This window comes from Phyllobates terribilis, unplaced genomic scaffold, assembly GCF_046119375.1.
Source record: "Phyllobates terribilis strain yellow unplaced genomic scaffold, ASM4611937v1 Scaffold_1__5_contigs__length_1240528914, whole genome shotgun sequence".
NCBI classification, from domain to species: Eukaryota; Metazoa; Chordata; class Amphibia; order Anura; family Dendrobatidae; genus Phyllobates; species Phyllobates terribilis.
In genome coordinates this window covers 352,386,600-352,404,624 of record NW_027362761.1, presented here as the reverse complement: position 1 = coordinate 352,404,624, position 18,025 = coordinate 352,386,600, and the positions used below count along the sequence as shown (strand labels likewise).

General features: G+C 42.8%; 1 protein-coding gene across 16 annotated transcripts in view; it reads right to left on the bottom strand.

Moving 5' to 3' along the window:
• The window catches only part of NCOR2 (nuclear receptor corepressor 2), a 475,703-nt gene that overhangs the window by 17,288 nt on the left and 440,390 nt on the right, over positions 1 to 18,025 (bottom strand). For 14 of the 16 annotated variants that reach the window (XM_073676156.1, XM_073676157.1, XM_073676163.1 and 11 more), the window contains 7 exons: positions 17,667 to 17,894; positions 16,273 to 16,521; positions 9,398 to 9,547; positions 3,714 to 3,824; positions 3,441 to 3,609; positions 2,846 to 3,363; positions 218 to 361 (listed from right to left, as the gene is read on the bottom strand). In XM_073676156.1, the coding sequence (XP_073532257.1) occupies positions 218 to 361; positions 2,846 to 3,363; positions 3,441 to 3,609; positions 3,714 to 3,824; positions 9,398 to 9,547; positions 16,273 to 16,521; positions 17,667 to 17,894 (1,569 nt within the window). The remainder of the gene's footprint in view (positions 1 to 217; positions 362 to 2,845; positions 3,364 to 3,440; positions 3,610 to 3,713; positions 3,825 to 9,397; positions 9,548 to 16,272; positions 16,522 to 17,666; positions 17,895 to 18,025) is intronic. The other 2 variants (XM_073676158.1, XM_073676161.1) reach the window with 2 other exon arrangements.

Below are 18,025 nucleotides of genomic sequence, written 5' to 3'. Positions count from 1 at the left end.
GCAGATCAGACTCCATGGTTAATGGGATTGGTGTCCAACTTCATAAAAATTTTACATCAACATTTATAAGAAGTCTTTATGGTAATAGTGGACTTTTTGTTTAAGGGGTGCTTCCAACATTTGACTTTGCATGCGATTATAAAATACAACACAACATAAATCTGTATCTGTAGGGTATGAACAGCTCATTTCCTGACAACTAGGAGCCCCCAATCACCTTGTTTGTGTCTCGATTCATGCTCCAGACGGGCGTTTTCAGAGTCTTGCATGGCAGCTCGGACCTGCTTCTCAAGAGACAGGCGAGAGGAACCCAGAGGGCTAACTGCATCATGTCTGTCAGGGCTGTACCCAGTGGGAAATCCTAATCAGATGTACAAACGTTAGCATGTTCAATCCCATTCCCTACCCCCTAAGGACAACACAAATTATGCAACTGTGCAAAATGCTTTCACTTTGACGATCAGGATTTTATAAGAAATTAGTAGTACTAGGAGAAAATACACTTGACATTACAGACCTTTATTTAAAATTTAGGAACTTTTACTTAAAAATTTTGGAAAATAAAGGAGCGCTTAGATGGCACTATAGTCATCCATGCAATCCAATACACCATTCTCACTTTAATTTTTTGTTCAGCATTGTTTTATGTAAACTGACAGCCATACACAAAGTGTACATTTTGCACAGCTATCCACAACCCAGACTAAAAATTTCAGAACCACATAGCAAGCAATGTAAAGGTCTGTTTGGCTGCTGAGTAGAGCTAAAAATGTCACAGTGAGGGCACGCCACCAAGCCAAGCCACCCCAGGGCGACCGCAATCTGCTCGCAGTCAGACCCACGATTTGCATTAATAGGAGAGCAACTAGTTCTCCGAAGGCGATGGGATCACCATACGTTGCAGCTTCTCCTGGGGTCTTCAGGACATAGGAGCTGCTGCACATTAGCTGAACTTTGTCAATAAAAAAGCTGGGCTACTTTGTAATGTGTAACTAAAGACTGCACCCTACATGCACTTTTCATATTGCAGTATAGGGAAACCGCTGCCAAAAACAAAACAAAAGAATCCCGATGGTACTGGAAGTCCATCACATGTCCTGGTCCCTGAGGAATAAGATCAGCTAAAAAGTGACCGAGCCTGATTCTAGCCAATGATTTTCCCAATAAATGTGTACGGGTCTATATTCTGTACATTTGGGAGTACAGTCAATGCAAAAATATTGCTTGCAGTTTCATCTGTTGTCCTTAAAGGGAATCTGTCAGCAGGATTTTACACTCAAAACTATTTATATGCGCATGTAGCTCTTTCAAAGACAAGTCCAGCAATACCTTTACATAGCCAGTCCTTTCTTCCATTCCTGAGAAATCAGCGTTTGAATTGATAAGCAAATGAGGCTGAAGAGCTATTGTAGATCTGAAACCTCTTGTCACTCCAGCTCTATTCCCCACCCTGCACCACCTCCTCCTGCTTGACTGAGTGCTCCTCTGCCTAAAGTCACACAGCATAGAGGCCTTCAGTCAGGCAGGAGGCGACAGCACTGGGCGGGGAATAGAGCTGGAGTGACAGATGCTTCAGATCTACAATAGCTCTTCAGCCTCATTTGCATATCAATTCATATGCTGTTTTCTCAGGAATGGATGAATGGACCGGCCATGTAAAGGTATTTCTGGACTAGCCTTTGAAAGATCTACATGCTCATATAAATAGTTTGATGGGGTGAAATCCTGCTGACAGATCAGAGTTAATAATATTAATATATTAAGAATATATGTTGTACATGTATCTAATTTTCGACCCCAAACAAGGAGCTAAGAGAAAAGGATGTCTTTAAATTGGGCATCTCATTAGCAAATGTGAAGAAATGTACTTCCTGCTTCTTTGGCAATGATGAGGTTACTGACCATATAGAGTGTTGTAAACGGGAAAATGTGTCTTTCTATAACACAGTAAAAAATGAAAAAACAATAATAAAAAAAAATTTGCAGCTTCAAGTTGAGGATAATCTGTCTGTTCTCCTGACAAGTCTGATATAGGGAATATTTTAATTTACCAGAAAATAACAATTATGAAGCAGAATTTCTTAAAATCCTGCATTGGGTCTGTATTCTTCCTAGAAATTTATGAATAAATTGGCAACTGGATGTTAGGAGAGGACACACCCCTGAGTTGTAACACCCATTTGTCGATTTAATCTTACATTTTTAGAAGGAATAAACAGAGGAACAGTAGAACTCATAGTTCTCAAAAAAGGGGCTCCAGGATCGTTATTTCATGTGGAATACAATTTATTCCAGCTCTTCCTTTATACAATTTAGTTTACTTTAAAATGTTTCTTCCTGATCCAATTTCGGGATTAAAGACTTTATTATGCCGTTTAACAATGTGGTAGATGTACATTTTAAAAGTGTACGCAAAATTACTTCATGCATGTAAACGAGAGCATTAAAAAAATAATCCCCCACCCACTCCCTCCCCACAAGAAAAAGTTTGACAGCATCTAATTGCAGCAAAGATTTTTTTTTTGTTCAGCTATTGTTTCAAGCCCCTCAAATTAAAACATCCAACAAGGCAAGCCAAGCGCAAATTGGACCAACAAAATAAAATAAATCCTAGAAAAAAAATATATATCTAATCAGAAAGTTTAAAAGTAATGGAAAAATATTGAGACAAATGATTTGTAAAGTAAAACAGAAAAATAACAAAACTGGGAAGCTGGAAAAGCCAATCACCGAAACGTGCATTGAAACAAAATGGAAAAAAAAATAAATTATATATATAATGTATATATATATATATATATAAATGAGCTACAAGCTTGGTACTACCTGCTCCCTTATGTCTTACCATCACTACTGGCGTCGATATTTAGCGAGGCTCTTTCTCGCTTCCCGTTATCACAAGAAATTTGACGCATGATAATGGCGTCTATGAAGTTGGCCGCGGTCATGGTGGTCTTACCGAGTGATCGGAGCTCCTGTTCCTGCATGGAAAAGGGTTTATTTGGGGTCTTGTCTCTATTGTGCTGCTCACTGGCTGGCACTGCTGTCTGGTCCAGGGGCTGGTGAAGTTGGCTTTTCCCCTGTCCGTTGTTATAGTGATGAATTGAATTGGCCACAGTTGAAGGGTGAGGCCTGGACTCGAGGTTCTTAATGGGCGACGTCTGTTCAAGGGCTGCTGATGGCAGCTTAGAGGTGTATATGTTTTCAGTCCTTAAACGTTCAATTTTGGCTTCTCGCGACCTTGCAATCTCTTTCTGCACCATGGTATTTTCAGCAGATTGAAAGCTTTCTCGTTCACTTGCTGAACGGTGAGAGGATGTGGACATCTGTGAAGACCGGATGGGTGAAGAGCTGGAGGACGTTCTATTCACAGAGTAAAAAAGGAATTATTAGCATCATAAAAAAAACCCTTTAAGTAATTGATCAATATAAATATTTACCGTAATACGGAAGGGGTGGCACTCTCCGCGCTTGTCATGAGGTTTTTCAAGCCGGTGTTCTGAAGAACGCTGGGGCGCTGCTGAATATTCTCATGTGTTCGTGGGGATACTGGGGAATGTTGGTGACTGTGACTCTGGGCTGACAAGCGTCCACTACTTTGCTCTGTTCCTGCAACGGAAAAATCTGTGAAACCGCATGGAAATACAAAAGACCAGTTTACAATGTAAGGTGGGTACACTGCATGGAAGCCCCCTTTAGAAATCATTCCTTACCTGGTCTCCATATAGGAGCGTGCTCTACTGTTGTTGTAAGCACCGATTTCTCCCGATCTCTTTCTCGCTCTGAGGTTGATGAGGTTTGCTTGGTCATGTGTGTGGTTGTTGCTGTAATAGGGACATATAGGGTTACACAGGCAAGACATATAGAAATAATATTAGATTACTACACTTCTAAATTATAGCATAATAAAAAGTAATAGATCAATATTCCAGTATAGTCTAAAGGCTCCCATACATATTAGACTAATGTCGACTGAAAATCCAATGTGTATAGGTGCCCTGAACAACTGATTGTAAAGGAAGATGTCAATCATGAATGTTTGATTTCGGATTGCCGATAGCCTTGTTCTCCCGGAGATAAGCCACCGTTAATTATTTCTCATTGATATCTCTCACTTCATCATAGAGAAGACAAGAGCGTTCAGCTGAACGATTGCACGTGTGTATGTGAGAGCGTGGGCAGAGATGGCTGTCGGCTAAATGATTGGCCGAAGCTTCGTTCAGCCGACAGACATCTAATTTGTTTGACCAGCCTTAAAGGGGTTTGCCACAAACAAAAGTATATTTTAATCAATAGATCTTGGAATAAAAATAAGTTCCACAATTGGATGAGTTTAAAAAAAATGTTCCTGTGCTGAGATAATCTTATAAATGTGCCCCTGCTGTGTACTGTGTAACGGCCGTGTCTCACTGTGTATGGAACATGGTCTGATCATACCACATCTCCTGGGCAGGGTAGCACACAAAAAAAAGAAGAGGAGTATACATACATTATAGCAGGGGACCACAGCTGATTCTTTTTGTGAGTAAAACATTTCCCCATCAGTTTTTAACCCCTTAGTAATGGAGCCAATTAGGTCCTTAATGACCAAGCCAAATTTCACAATTGTGACCTGTGTCACTTTATAAGGTAATAACTCTGGAAAGCTTCAACGGATCCCCCTGATTCTGAGATTGTTATTTCATTACATATTGCATTTCATGATAGTGGTAAAATTTCTTCGATATGACTTGCATTTATTTGTGTAAAAAAATGGAAATTTGGCAAAAATTTTGCAGTTACCAAATTTTGAATTCTTAGGCTATGTGCACACACGTTGTGTTTTTCAGCGTTTTTTGCTGCAGATTTTTAGCTGCGTTTTGCAGTACCAGGAAAGTCTATGAAAAAACAGAATTCTCTGTTCACACTGTTTTTTTTTTTTTTGCTGCATATTTTGTGCCTTGGTTGGGTTTTTGGAAAACAGAGCATGTCACTTCTTTCAGCAATTTTTCATCCATAGGAAGTAATGGGTGGTGAAAAAAAACGCTGAAAAAACGCACCACAAAAAGCAGGAAAAAATTTTCAGCGTTTTTGATGGCAAACTAGAATGGGGCTCTTTTTTCACAGAACTTTAAGAACATGCATAAATAGAGACAGGACAGTGAAAAAAACCCTGAAAAAACGCAGCTGATTTCCTGCCAGAGATCAGTTTTGCTGCAGATTTCTGACTGAAAAAAACCCAAAACATCTGGGAACATAGTCTTAAATCAGAGACTTATGTCACACAGAATAGTTCATAAATAACATTTCCCACATGTCTACTTTACATCAGCACAATTTTTGCAACAAACTTGTTTTTTTTTGTTAGGAAGTTATAAGGGTTAAAAGTTGACCAGCAATTTCTCATTTTTCCAACAAAATTTACAAAACCATATTTTTAGGGACCACATCACATTTGAACTGACTTTGAGGGGGTCTAAAAACTGCACCCCTCAAGGTGCTCAAAACCACATTCAATAAGTTTATTAACCCTTCACGTGCTTCACAGGAACTGAAGAAACATGGAAGGAAAAAATTAACATTTAACTTTTTTCACAAAAATTTTACTTCAGAATTTTTTTTATTTTCACAAGGGTAACAAAAGAAAATGGACCACAAAATTTGTAGTGCAAATTCTCCTGAGCATGCTGATACCCCATATATTGGGGTAAACCACTGTTTGGGCACACAGCAGGGCGTGGAAGGAAAGGAGCATCGCTTAACTTTTTGAATGCAAAATTGGCTGGAATCTAGAGAGAACGCCATGTCACATTTGGAGACCCCTGATGTGCCTAAACGGTGAAAACCCCCCACAAGTGACCCCATTTCGGAAACTAGACAACTCAAGGAACTTATCTAGAGATGCAGTGAGCACCTTGAACCCCCAAGTGCTTTACAGAAGTTTTTAACATAGTCGTGAAAATAAAAAATTAACTTTTTCCACAAAAATGATCTTTTAGCCCCATTTTTTTTTATTTTCATAAGGTTAAGAGGAGAAAATGGACCCAAAAAGTAACTGTGGAATTTTTCCTGAGTTCGTAGATACTCCATATGTGGGGAAAAAACACTGTTTGGGCGCAAGGCAGTGCTTGGAAGGGATGGAGCACTGTGTGACTTCTTGAACTAAAAATTAGCTGGAATCGAGAGTGCTAGAGTCGCGTTTGGAGAACCCCTGATGTGCCTAAACAGTGGAAACCCCCCACATGTGACTATTTTGGAAACTACACACCAAGGATTTTATCAAGAGGTATAGTGAGCATTTTGAACCCAGAGGTAGGACACAGAATTTGATAACATTAGGTCGTCATATTGAGTATGTTGTCATTAGTGTTGAGTGCAAGTGCTCGCTACTTGAGTTTGCATTGGGTGTTCGGGTACGCACCGAGTATCAGGGGTGCTCGAGTGAGATGCTCGAGTCCCCGCCCGCATGTTTCGCGCCTGTTAAACACCCCCAAAAAATATGTGGGGATCGCCCGTGTATGGCAGGCAATCCCTGCGTGTTTTTATTGGCTGTATAACAACCGCAAAACGTGGGGGAGGGGACTCTAACATCTCAATTGAGCACCCGCGATACTCTGTGCACACTCAAAGCACCCAATGCAAATTCAAGTAGGCAGCACTTGCGCTCAACACTAGTCGTCATATCGTTATTTTCTTTTCTTTACTGTTGAAGAAATCCTAACCGTAACACAACCCTAACCCTAGCCCAACCCTAACCCTAGCCCAACCCTAACCCTAGCCCAACCCTAACCCTAGCCCAACCCTAACCCTAGCCCAACCCTAACCCTAGCCCAACCCTAACCCTAGCCCAACTCTAATCCTAGCCCAACCCTAATCCTAGCCCAACTCTAATCCTAGCCCAACCCTAATCCTAGCCCAACCCTAATCCTAGCCCAACCCTAATCCTAGCCCAACCCTAATCCTAGCCCAACCCTAATCCTAGCCCAACCCTAATCCTAGCCCAACCCTAATCCTAGCCCAACCCTAACCCTAATCCTAGCCCAACCCTAACCCAACCCTAATCCTAACCCCACCCTAATCCTAACCCCACCCTAATCCTAACCCCACCCTAATCCTAACCCCACCCTAATCCTAACCCCACCCTAATCCTAACCCCACCCTAATCCTAACCCAACCCTAATCCTAACCCAACCCTAATGCTAATCCTAACCCAACCCTAACGGCAAAAAATGTAAAATGTAAAAAAAAAAATAAAAAAAATGTACACAGCTCAAAAAAATAAAGGGAACACTTAAACAAGAGAATATAACTCCAAGTAAATCAAACTTCTGTGAAATCAAACTGTCCACTTAGGAAGCAACACTGATTGACAATCAATTTCACATGATGTTGTGCAAATGGAATAGACAATATATGGAAATGATTGGCAATTATCAAGATACCCTAAATAAAGGAGTGGTTCTGCAGGTGGGGACCACAGACCACATCTCTGTACCAATGCTTTCTGGCTGATGTTTTGGTCACTTTTGAATGTTGGTTGTGCTTTCACACTCATGGTAGCATGAGACGGACTCTACAACCCACAGAAGTTGCTTAGGTAGTGCAGATCATCCATGATGGCACATCCATGCGAGCTGTGGCAAGAAGGTTTGCTGTGTCTGTCAGCGTAGTGTCCAGAGGCTGGAGGCGCTACCAGGAGACAGGCCAGTACACCAAAAGAAGTGGAGGGGGCCGAAGAAGGGCAACAACCCAGCAGCAGGACCGCTACCTCCGCCTTTGTGCAAGGAGGAACAGGGGGAGAACTGCCAGAGCCCTGCAAAATGACCTCCAGCAGTCCACAAATGTGCATGTGTCTGCAAGATCCTTCAGGTTCCGAGATGAGATCCTCATACCCCTTGTGAGACCATATGCTGGTGCGGTTGGCCCTGGGTTCCTCCTAAAGCAGGACAATGCCAGACCTCATGTGGCTGGAGTGTGTCAGCAGTTCCTGCAAGATGAAGGCATTGAAGCTATGGACTGGCCCGCACGTTCCCCAGACCTGAATCCGATTGAGCACATCTGGGACATCATGTCTCGCTCCATCCACCAACGTCATGTTGCACCACAGACTGTCCAGGAGTTGGCAGATGCTTTAGTCCAGGTCTGGGAGGAGATCCCACAGGAGACCATCCGCAACCTCATCAGGAGCATGCCCAGGCGTTGAAGGGATGTCATACAGGTACGTGGAGGCCACACACAATACTGAGCCTCATTTTGACTTGTTTTAAGGACATTACATCAAAGTTGGATCAGCCTGTAGTGTGTTTTTTCACTTTAATTTTGGGGGTGACTCCAAATCCAGGCCTCCATTGGTTAATAAATTTGATTTCCATTGATGATTTTTGTGTGATTTTGTGGTCAGCACATTCAACTATGTACAGAACAAAGTATTCAATGAGAATATTTCATTCATTCAGATCTAGGATGTGTTATTTGAGTTTTCCCTTTATTTTTTTGAGAAGTGTATTTTATAATTTTTATCTAACTAACTAAGGGGGTGACAAAGGGAGATTTGTCACCCCTTTAGGTACCGGCCGGCAGATCTTGGCGCAGATCTGTGCATGCGCCCACCATTTTTTTTCCCAGGAAGATGATGGAAGGCTGAAGGACAGATCAGGAGATCCGGGGGACGGATTAGGAGATCTGGGTGATGGGTCAGCGGAGGTACCAGGTGGGCTCGGGGGGGCATCATTTCTTTCTCCTCTGACATGTAAGAGGAGAAAAAGATCATTCTAACAGTGGGTACACTTTTTTTTGTGATCGGGGAACTGGAAAAACCGGCCCTGATCATGTTCTCCATGGTCTCAGCTATCCCCGGTAGCTGAGACCCCAGAGAATTTATGACTCTGGGGGGGAGGGGGGGGGGGGCGCTACAGCGTTATTCCGATAGCAGTTTTAAAACGCCAATGAGGGAATAAGGCCCCGTAGAGGCCGCCGTTTTAACGCGTATAGGCGGTCTTTAAGGGGTTAACCAATTTTTTACCTTAAAGAAAAATTGGCTGTGATCCCATGTTGTAATGTCTGTATTGTCTTTTGCTGCCTCCCCTGCCCAGGAGCTGTTGTATAGCCGACCATGTTCCTGCACAGTAAGACACAGCGATTACACAGCAGGGGCACATTTATAAGATTATCTCACTACAGGACCATTTTTTTTTTTTTAAACACACCCATTTGTGGAGTTTATTTTTATTCCAAGATCTGTTGATTAAAATGTACTTTTGTTCGTGGCACAACCCCTTTAAGTATTGTTAAACAGATATAGCCACTTCAGGACCACATCACTGTTTGCCAACAAGTAAATGTTCTGTATAAAACCAGCAATTAAAACTTTTTGGCACCTTACAAGAGATCTATTTAGAAGACACAGGCATGCAAGTACCTGGGGAGTGCGGGGAACTACTAAGTCTGTTGCTGAAAGTTTGTGGTCCTCCAGATATGTAAGTGATGCGGTCCATTGTGGCAGCAGATGAGGCTGAAGACTGAGGTATAAGGACAGGGAGATGTGGCACTTGAGAAAGGTCTATGATTCCTGCAAGTATATAACAAGACAATGAATACAGTTATATTATCATCATATTACAGAGTGACTAATGGTCATATACTTTATCCATTATTTAATAGCTTCTATGTATAAAATTGCATTTACTGTAGAAGTTTTATGTTAAAAAGACAAATATCTAGACACAATTCATCAAGCAATTTTTGGTAAGATTATGCTTGAAATGTAGCAAAACTTTTGCACATCTAAAAGTTGTGCAAAAATGTTGCTACTTTTGGTATTTTTACGCCAGTCCCTGCCAGCTCCGCAAGCTTTTTGACGGTGGCAGAGCTGATCATTATTTACACCACAAAAGTACTGACAGAAATGGATGCCAGCCCTAACTGGAGTAACACCATTGGCAGGGGCACATGAAAGATGAGCCAAATTTATTAAGACATGCACGCCTCTTAAAGGAGTTGTCAACTACTAGGACACCCCTTTCTCAATCAGTGTTTGTTCCGATGAAAATAAAAACACCTATACTGCCCTCCGTCCAGCAGTGTCGGTACTCGTTCCCGGGGCTCATGTGAGGCTGTTATCTCACATGAGTCCTGTGCCCAATCATAGCTGGCGTCACTATCCGAGTCTTCAGACAAACAAGTAATCAAGAGGAAGTGAGCGGCCAGCCGCAGCTCTCGCTTCTTGTTACTTATACGTCCGAAGGCGGGGACAGTGACGCCAGCGCTGATTGGGCACAGGGCTCATGTGACATACAAGCCTCACATGAGCCCCGGGAACGAGTACCGACACTGCTGGAACGGCACCGAAGGGAAGTATAGGTGTTTTTATTTTCATGGGGGCAAACACTCAGAGTGAGAAGGAGTTGTCCTAGTAGTGGACAACCCTTAAATTTTGTTCATCTTACCTTAATACAGCGCACTCTTCATCAAGACTGGAGTAAACAACACTAGTCTGATGAATCGGGGCCTTAGAACTTATCCACAGGATACGTGATATATGTATCATCAGTGGGAGTCTGCCACATAGACCCCAAGAATTGAAGTCCCAAAGTCCAGCATAAGGCTGTGTGCCCACTATGAGTTTTTTTTAAGCGTTTCCGCAGCGGCAATTAAGCTGCAAAAACGCTTAAACGCTTGGTAGAAGTTCTGCCATGTTCCGCAGTGGAAATTTCCGCAGCATGTGCACAGCACATGCGGATTATCATTGCGGAAAAATCCGCAGCACTACCAATTATTTTACGGAAGCACTGCGTTTTCGCCACCATTGACTTTTATTGGAAAGCATGGAATCCGCATCACTGCATCTGTACATGCGGAATCCATGCGTTTCAATGTGCGGATAGTACTCGGGTGTGGAGAAGAGGAGACTCTCCTCCAGACCCCGGTACCATAGAAACTGTAAAAACAAGGATAAAATAAAAAATAAATATTTACCTTCTGATGGCCCCCGGTGTCCTTGTCTTGGGTTGCCGGCTGCTCGCGGTGGACTCAAGAACCTGCGCTGACGTCATTTAGTCATGTGACGGGTCACGCGACCGCTCACGTCGGCAGGTCCTTAAATCTACCACGAGCTGCTGGCAAGCAGAGACTGCTGGCAAGCAGAGACAAGGACACCGGGGGCCATCAGAAGGCAAGTATAATATTTATTTTTTAACATTCTTTTGGTCACACTATATAAATCCATGCCAGTTGCATGGATTTATATAGTGTGACCAAGTTGTCAAGCACTTTCCAAGTGATGCTAAAATCGCAGGGAAAGCGCTTGACAACCCACATGCGGAAATGCATGTGAAGAACGCTTCACAACCGCATGTCCCTGGCAGGAAAAACGCATGTACAATCCGCATGTACAATCCGCATGCGTTTTTTCTGCCAGGGAGATGCAGAAACGCTCAGGAAAAAATCCGGAGCATTTCCGCATCGTGGGCACATAGCCTAACTGAAGCATTATTGCGCATGCGTTACCACTGATCTATTCTCTTCTGTCCATGGGAGCGACAGTGTGCATGTGTGACCACCGTACTATTCTCTCCCATATATGTCTATGGGTGGAGCAGTGTGCATGTGTGACCACCGTACTATTCTCTACCATACTGTCTATGATGTCTATGGAAGCGGCAGTGTGCATGTGTGACCACCGTACTATTCTCTTCCATATGTCTATGAGAGCGGCAGTGTGCATGTGTGACCACCGTACTATTCTCTACCATATGTCTATGATGTCTATGGAAGCGACAGTGTGCATGTGTGACCACCGTACTATTCTCTCCCATATATGTCTATGGGTGGAGCAGTGTGCATGTGTGACCACCGCACTATTCTCTTCTATATGTCTATGGGAGGGGCAGTGTGCATGTGTGACCACCGTACTATTCTCTTCCATATGTCTATGAGAGCGGCAGTGTGCATGTGTGACCATCGTACTATTCTCTACCATATGTCTATGATAGCGGCAGTGTGCATGTGTGACCACCGTACTATTCTCTTCTATATGTCTATGGGAGGGGCAGTGTGCATGTGTGACCACCGTACTATTCTCTTCTATATGTCTATGGGAGGGGCAGTGTGCATGTGTGACCACTGTACTATTCTCTTCTATATGTCTATGGGAGGGGCAGTGTGCATGTGTGACCACCGTACTATTCTCTTCCATATGTCTATGATGTCTATGGGAGCGGCAGTGTGCATGTGTGACCACTGTACTATTCTCTTCTATATGTCTATGGGAGGGGCAGTGTGCATGTGTGACCACCGTACTATTCTCTACCATATGTCTATGATGTCTATGGGAGCGGCAGTGTGCATGTGTGACCACTGTACTATTCTCTTCTATATGTCTATGGGAGGGGCAGTGTCCATGTGTGACCACCGTACTATTCTCTTCCATATGTCTATGATGTCTATGGGAGCGGCAGTGTGCATGTGTGACCACTGTACTATTCTCTTCTATATGTCTATGGGAGGGGCAGTGTGCATGTGTGACCACCGTACTATTCTCTTCCATATGTCTATGATGTCTATGGGAGCGGCAGTGTGCATGTGTGACCACCGTACTATTCTCTACCATATGTCTATGATGTCTATGGGAGCGGCAGTGTGCATGTGTGACCACCGTACTATTCTCTTCTATATGTCTATGGGAGGGGCAGTGTGCATGTGTGACCACCGTACTATTCTCTACCATATGTCTATGATGTCTATGGGAGCGGCAGTGTGCATGTGTGACCACCGTACTATTCTCTTCTATATGTCTATGATGTCTATGGGAGCGGCAGTGTGCATGTGTGACCACCGTACTATTCTCTTCTATATGTCTATGATGTCTATGGGAGCGGCAGTGTGCATGTGTGACCACCGTACTATTCTCTACCATATGTCTATGATGTCTATGGGAGCGGCAGTGTGCATGTGTGACCACCGTACTATTCTCTCCCATATATGTCTATGGGTGGAGCAGTGTGCATGTGTGACCACCGTACTATTCTCTTCTATATGTCTATGGGAGCGGCAGTGTACATGTATTCTCTTCTATATGTCTATGGGAGCGGCAGTGTGCATGTATTCTCTTCTATATGTCTATGGGAGCGGCAGTGTGCATGTATTCTCTTCTATATGTCTATGGGAGCGGCAGTGTACATGTATTCTCTTCTATATGTCTATGGGAGCGGCAGTGTGCATGTATTCTCTTCTATATGTCTATGGGAGCGGCAGTGTACATGTATTCTCTTCTATATGTCTATGGGAGCGGCAGTGTGCATGTATTCTCTTCTATATGTCTATGGGAGCGGCAGTGTACATGTATTCTCTTCTATATGTCTATGGGAGCGGCAGTGTACATGTATTCTCTTCTATAGGTCTATGGGAGCGGCAGTGTGCATGTATTCTCTTCTATATGTCTATGGGAGCGGCAGTGTACATGTATTCTCTTCTATATGTCTATGGGAGCGGCAGTGTGCATGTATTCTCTTCTATATGTCTATGGGAGCGGCAGTGTACATGTATTCTCTTCTATATGTCTATGGGAGCGGCAGTGTACATGTATTCTCTTCTATATGTCTATGGGAGCGGCAGTGTACATGTATTCTCTTCTATATGTCTATGGGAGCGGCAGTGTGCATGTATTCTCTTCTATAGGTCTATGGGAGCGGCAGTGTGCATGTATTCTCTTCTATAGGTCTATGGGAGGGGCAGTGTGCATGTATTCTCTTCTATATGTCTATGGGAGGGGCAGTGTGCATGTATTCTCTTCTATATGTCTATGGGAGCGGCAGTGTGCATGTATTCTCTTCTATAGGTCTATGGGAGCGGCAGTGTGCATGTATTCTCTTCTATAGGTCTATGGGAGCGGCAGTGTACATGTATTCTCTTCTATATGTCTATGGGAGCGGCAGTGTGCATGTATTCTCTTCTATAGGTCTATGGGAGCGGCAGTGTGCATGTATTCTCTTCTATATGTCTATGGGAGCGGCAGTGTGCATGTATTCTCTTCTATATGTCTATGGGAGCGGCAGTGTGCATGTATTCTCTTCTATATGTCTATGGGAGCGGCAGTGTACATGTATTCTCTTCTATATGTCTATGGGAGCGGCAGTGTACATGTATTCTCTTCTATATGTCTATGGGAGCGGCAGTGTGCATGTATTCTCTTCTATAGGTCTATGGGAGCGGCAGTGTACATGTATTCTCTTCTATATGTCTATGGGAGCGGCAGTGTACATGTATTCTCTTCTATATGTCTATGGGAGCGGCAGTGTGCATGTATTCTCTTCTATAGGTCTATGGGAGCGGCAGTGTACATGTATTCTCTTCTATAGGTCTATGGGAGGGGCAGTGTACATGTATTCTCTTCTATATGTCTATGGGAGCGGCAGTGTGCATGTATTCTCTTCTATAGGTCTATGGGAGCGGCAGTGTACATGTATTCTCTTCTATAGGTCTATGGGAGGGGCAGTGTACATGTATTCTCTTCTATATGTCTATGGGAGCGGCAGTGTGCATGTATTCTCTTCTATATGTCTATGGGAGCGGCAGTGTACATGTATTCTCTTCTATATGTCTATGGGAGCGGCAGTGTACATGTATTCTCTTCTATATGTCTATGGGAGCGGCAGTGTGCATGTATTCTCTTCTATATGTCTATGGGAGCGGCAGTGTGCATGTATTCTCTTCTATAGGTCTATGGGAGCGGCAGTGTGCATGTATTCTCTTCTATAGGTCTATGGGAGCGGCAGTGTACATGTATTCTCTTCTATATGTCTATGGGAGCGGCAGTGTGCATGTATTCTCTTCTATAGGTCTATGGGAGCGGCAGTGTGCATGTATTCTCTTCTATATGTCTATGGGAGCGGCAGTGTGCATGTATTCTCTTCTATATGTCTATGGGAGCGGCAGTGTGCATGTATTCTCTTCTATATGTCTATGGGAGCGGCAGTGTACATGTATTCTCTTCTATAGGTCTATGGGAGCGGCAGTGTACATGTATTCTCTTCTATATGTCTATGGGAGCGGCAGTGTACATGTATTCTCTTCTATATGTCTATGGGAGCGGCAGTGTACATGTAGTCTCTTCTATAGGTCTATGGGAGCGGCAGTGTGCATGTATTCTCTTCTATATGTCTATGGGAGCGGCAGTGTACATGTATTCTCTTCTATATGTCTATGGGAGCGGCAGTGTGCATGTATTCTCTTCTATAGGTCTATGGGAGCGGCAGTGTACATGTATTCTCTTCTATATGTCTATGGGAGCGGCAGTGTACATGTATTCTCTTCTATATGTCTATGGGAGCGGCAGTGTGCATGTATTCTCTTCTATATGTCTATGGGAGCGGCAGTGTGCATGTATTCTCTTCTATAGGTCTATGGGAGCGGCAGTGTACATGTATTCTCTTCTATAGGTCTATGGGAGGGGCAGTGTACATGTATTCTCTTCTATATGTCTATGGGAGCGGCAGTGTGCATGTATTCTCTTCTATATGTCTATGGGAGTGGCAGTGTACATGTATTCTCTTCTATATGTCTATGGGAGCGGCAGTGTACATGTATTCTCTTCTATATGTCTATGGGAGTGGCAGTGTGCATGTGTGACCTCCTGCTTCCTTAGACCGTAAATGAAGAAATGGTCATGCGTGCACACGAATGCTTATATACACATATACAAGAAATAGGACCACATTCTCAATCATGGGAATTTCAGTGGTTGGAAACCTCACTAATCATATACTGTTCGTAAGATGACTCCTTTAATTTTTAACCCCTTCTAACTGACTGCTATAAGGTCAGAAAAAGTAATTCAGAAAATACATAAAAATCACAAGGGAACCCATAGTGAAAATGTGCACATTCCAAGGGTTCAAACAACCTATTAAAAAGAAAATTATGTAGAAAATGTTACCATTAGCAATCAAACAGATGGTCATACCTGACACTCCTGGCAATCAGCACATTTCAATGGGGGAAAGCTGGGGATGGATGTCTGACACTTACAAACAATTTGAATTGTCACACCATGGTCGTGCTGAGCCCACCAGAATGGAGCTGCTCTTCGCATCAGCTCTACATTCTGGGTAACCCAATTTAGATTTGCTACAGAAGGACTAACGTAAATGTATATTCTGTGAAATAGGTTTGTAGATTTAAGCCATTTCTTTTTTTTAACGTGTGATAACAAAAACTAGAAGAAGTAAGGCGTTAAAAATGAAGGACTGAAGTTTAAAATATGGACACAAAACTATGGGACAGACATTCAGTGCATACTTCGAGGACCTGCTGTGTAGTTGAGAGCCAGCGCAGGATCTCTTGGTTGCAGACCACGTAGCATTTCAGCCCTCTGCGCCATAGCAGTTGATGGATTATGATGCATATGCTGGGAAGTGATGTAGTCATTGATGATCGTCTGGCGGTTCTCCATGGCAGCAGTGTCTGGGTATCCACGAATGAGGTACGGTGGATAAAGATGGGGGTATGCTGGATTTGGGGCCAAATGTCTGGGTAAGTAGTAGGCAGCTGTAAAAATCATAAAAAAATGAACAATTAAACTAACTTAAATTTAATAATGACTTAAAGGCAAAATATATCCCTATTATGATGCTGAAGAAAGTGCATGCATTAGTGATTTCCATCAATACCACTTTATACATGAGCATTAAACCTTTAATGATAAATACTGTCTCAGGCAGCGACAGCCAGATAAAAAAAAAATTCTCTACAAAGAAATGCGAAAAAATTGTTTCCATTGTTATTGCTGAGAGCCCATCACTTATATAGTACAGCAACGACACTGTTTAGAGTCTATAAAATGAGGGCTTGTATGTCGCGATTTCCAGGAGCTTCATTTCCAATTTTGGGTACAGTCATGTGAATTATTCCTTTTTGTATTTGTACATCTATTCTTCTTGTTATAGAGGAATAGTCATCCTTGCATACAGTCACTTGCATACAGTTGTTTCAGCCATGTTACCCACAAATAGTACAAGATACAGCCCTAAGGATGAAGGCTTGATGAAAACATAATTAGGGAGGCTCTAAGCAGAGAGCTTTTTTTAATCATCATATTGGAGGGTGAGTAGCAGTTTGGTCATCAACAACGTTAAAGAAAAAAAGAGGGACCTGTCACTTGTTCAACAGTTAAATACCTTGTAAAAACACCTGAAGTCCCCGGATTCTGCCTCTCATTTCTGTTTTATGCTGTGTTGCTATTTTGCAGAGATATTCACATTTGTTGCTTTTGGAGCGCAGTATGCGAAATCTCAGCGTTTCTTCATAGTCTTCTCTGGGAGTATGCGTTTTCATGCTTCCCACTAAGATGCTGCCAATCACAGCAGATTTTGAGACTGCTAGATGGCTTGATCAGCTACTGAGCTGTGATTGGCAGCATCTGGGAGGGAGGAGTGAAAGTAAATGCCCCCAGAGAAGACTCTGAAGAAACGCCTAGTTGCATTACTAGCAGAGATTTCACATAGTGTGCTACAGAAGAAACAAAAGGTGAATATCTTCCATTTTACAATACATTGCTAAATAGTAAAAAGAGAAGCAGAATCAGGGAGGCTCAGGACTTTTACAAGATATTAGCTACATATTTTGTGCAAGTGACAGGTCCTCTTTAAATCTATTGTTGTGTAGCAGAGATCACATAGAAGTAGTTTCTCTACCTGCTTCCAGTGGGATTCCTCTAGAAATAGCTGCAGGGTCAAATGCTAAGGGTATGTGAGTCCTGTACAAATCAGCTGGATTGACTCCACGGAATAAATGCTCGTAAGTTGACATGGCATGGAGGTGTTCAGGGACAGTTGTATGAGGTGACTTGGAGTTTGATATTTCTCTGGGATTTGGGGTGCTCCTCCTTTCCTGGGTTACTGGTTTTCCAGAACTAATACTTCCTGTAGGTAAAAAACAACACTGACATCAATAAAAAATACATGGCTATTATAAATATTTCAATATAACTGACAGATGGTCATAAGTATGATTTCTGAGCATTTTATCTTTTAATATGAGCCAAACTCAGACT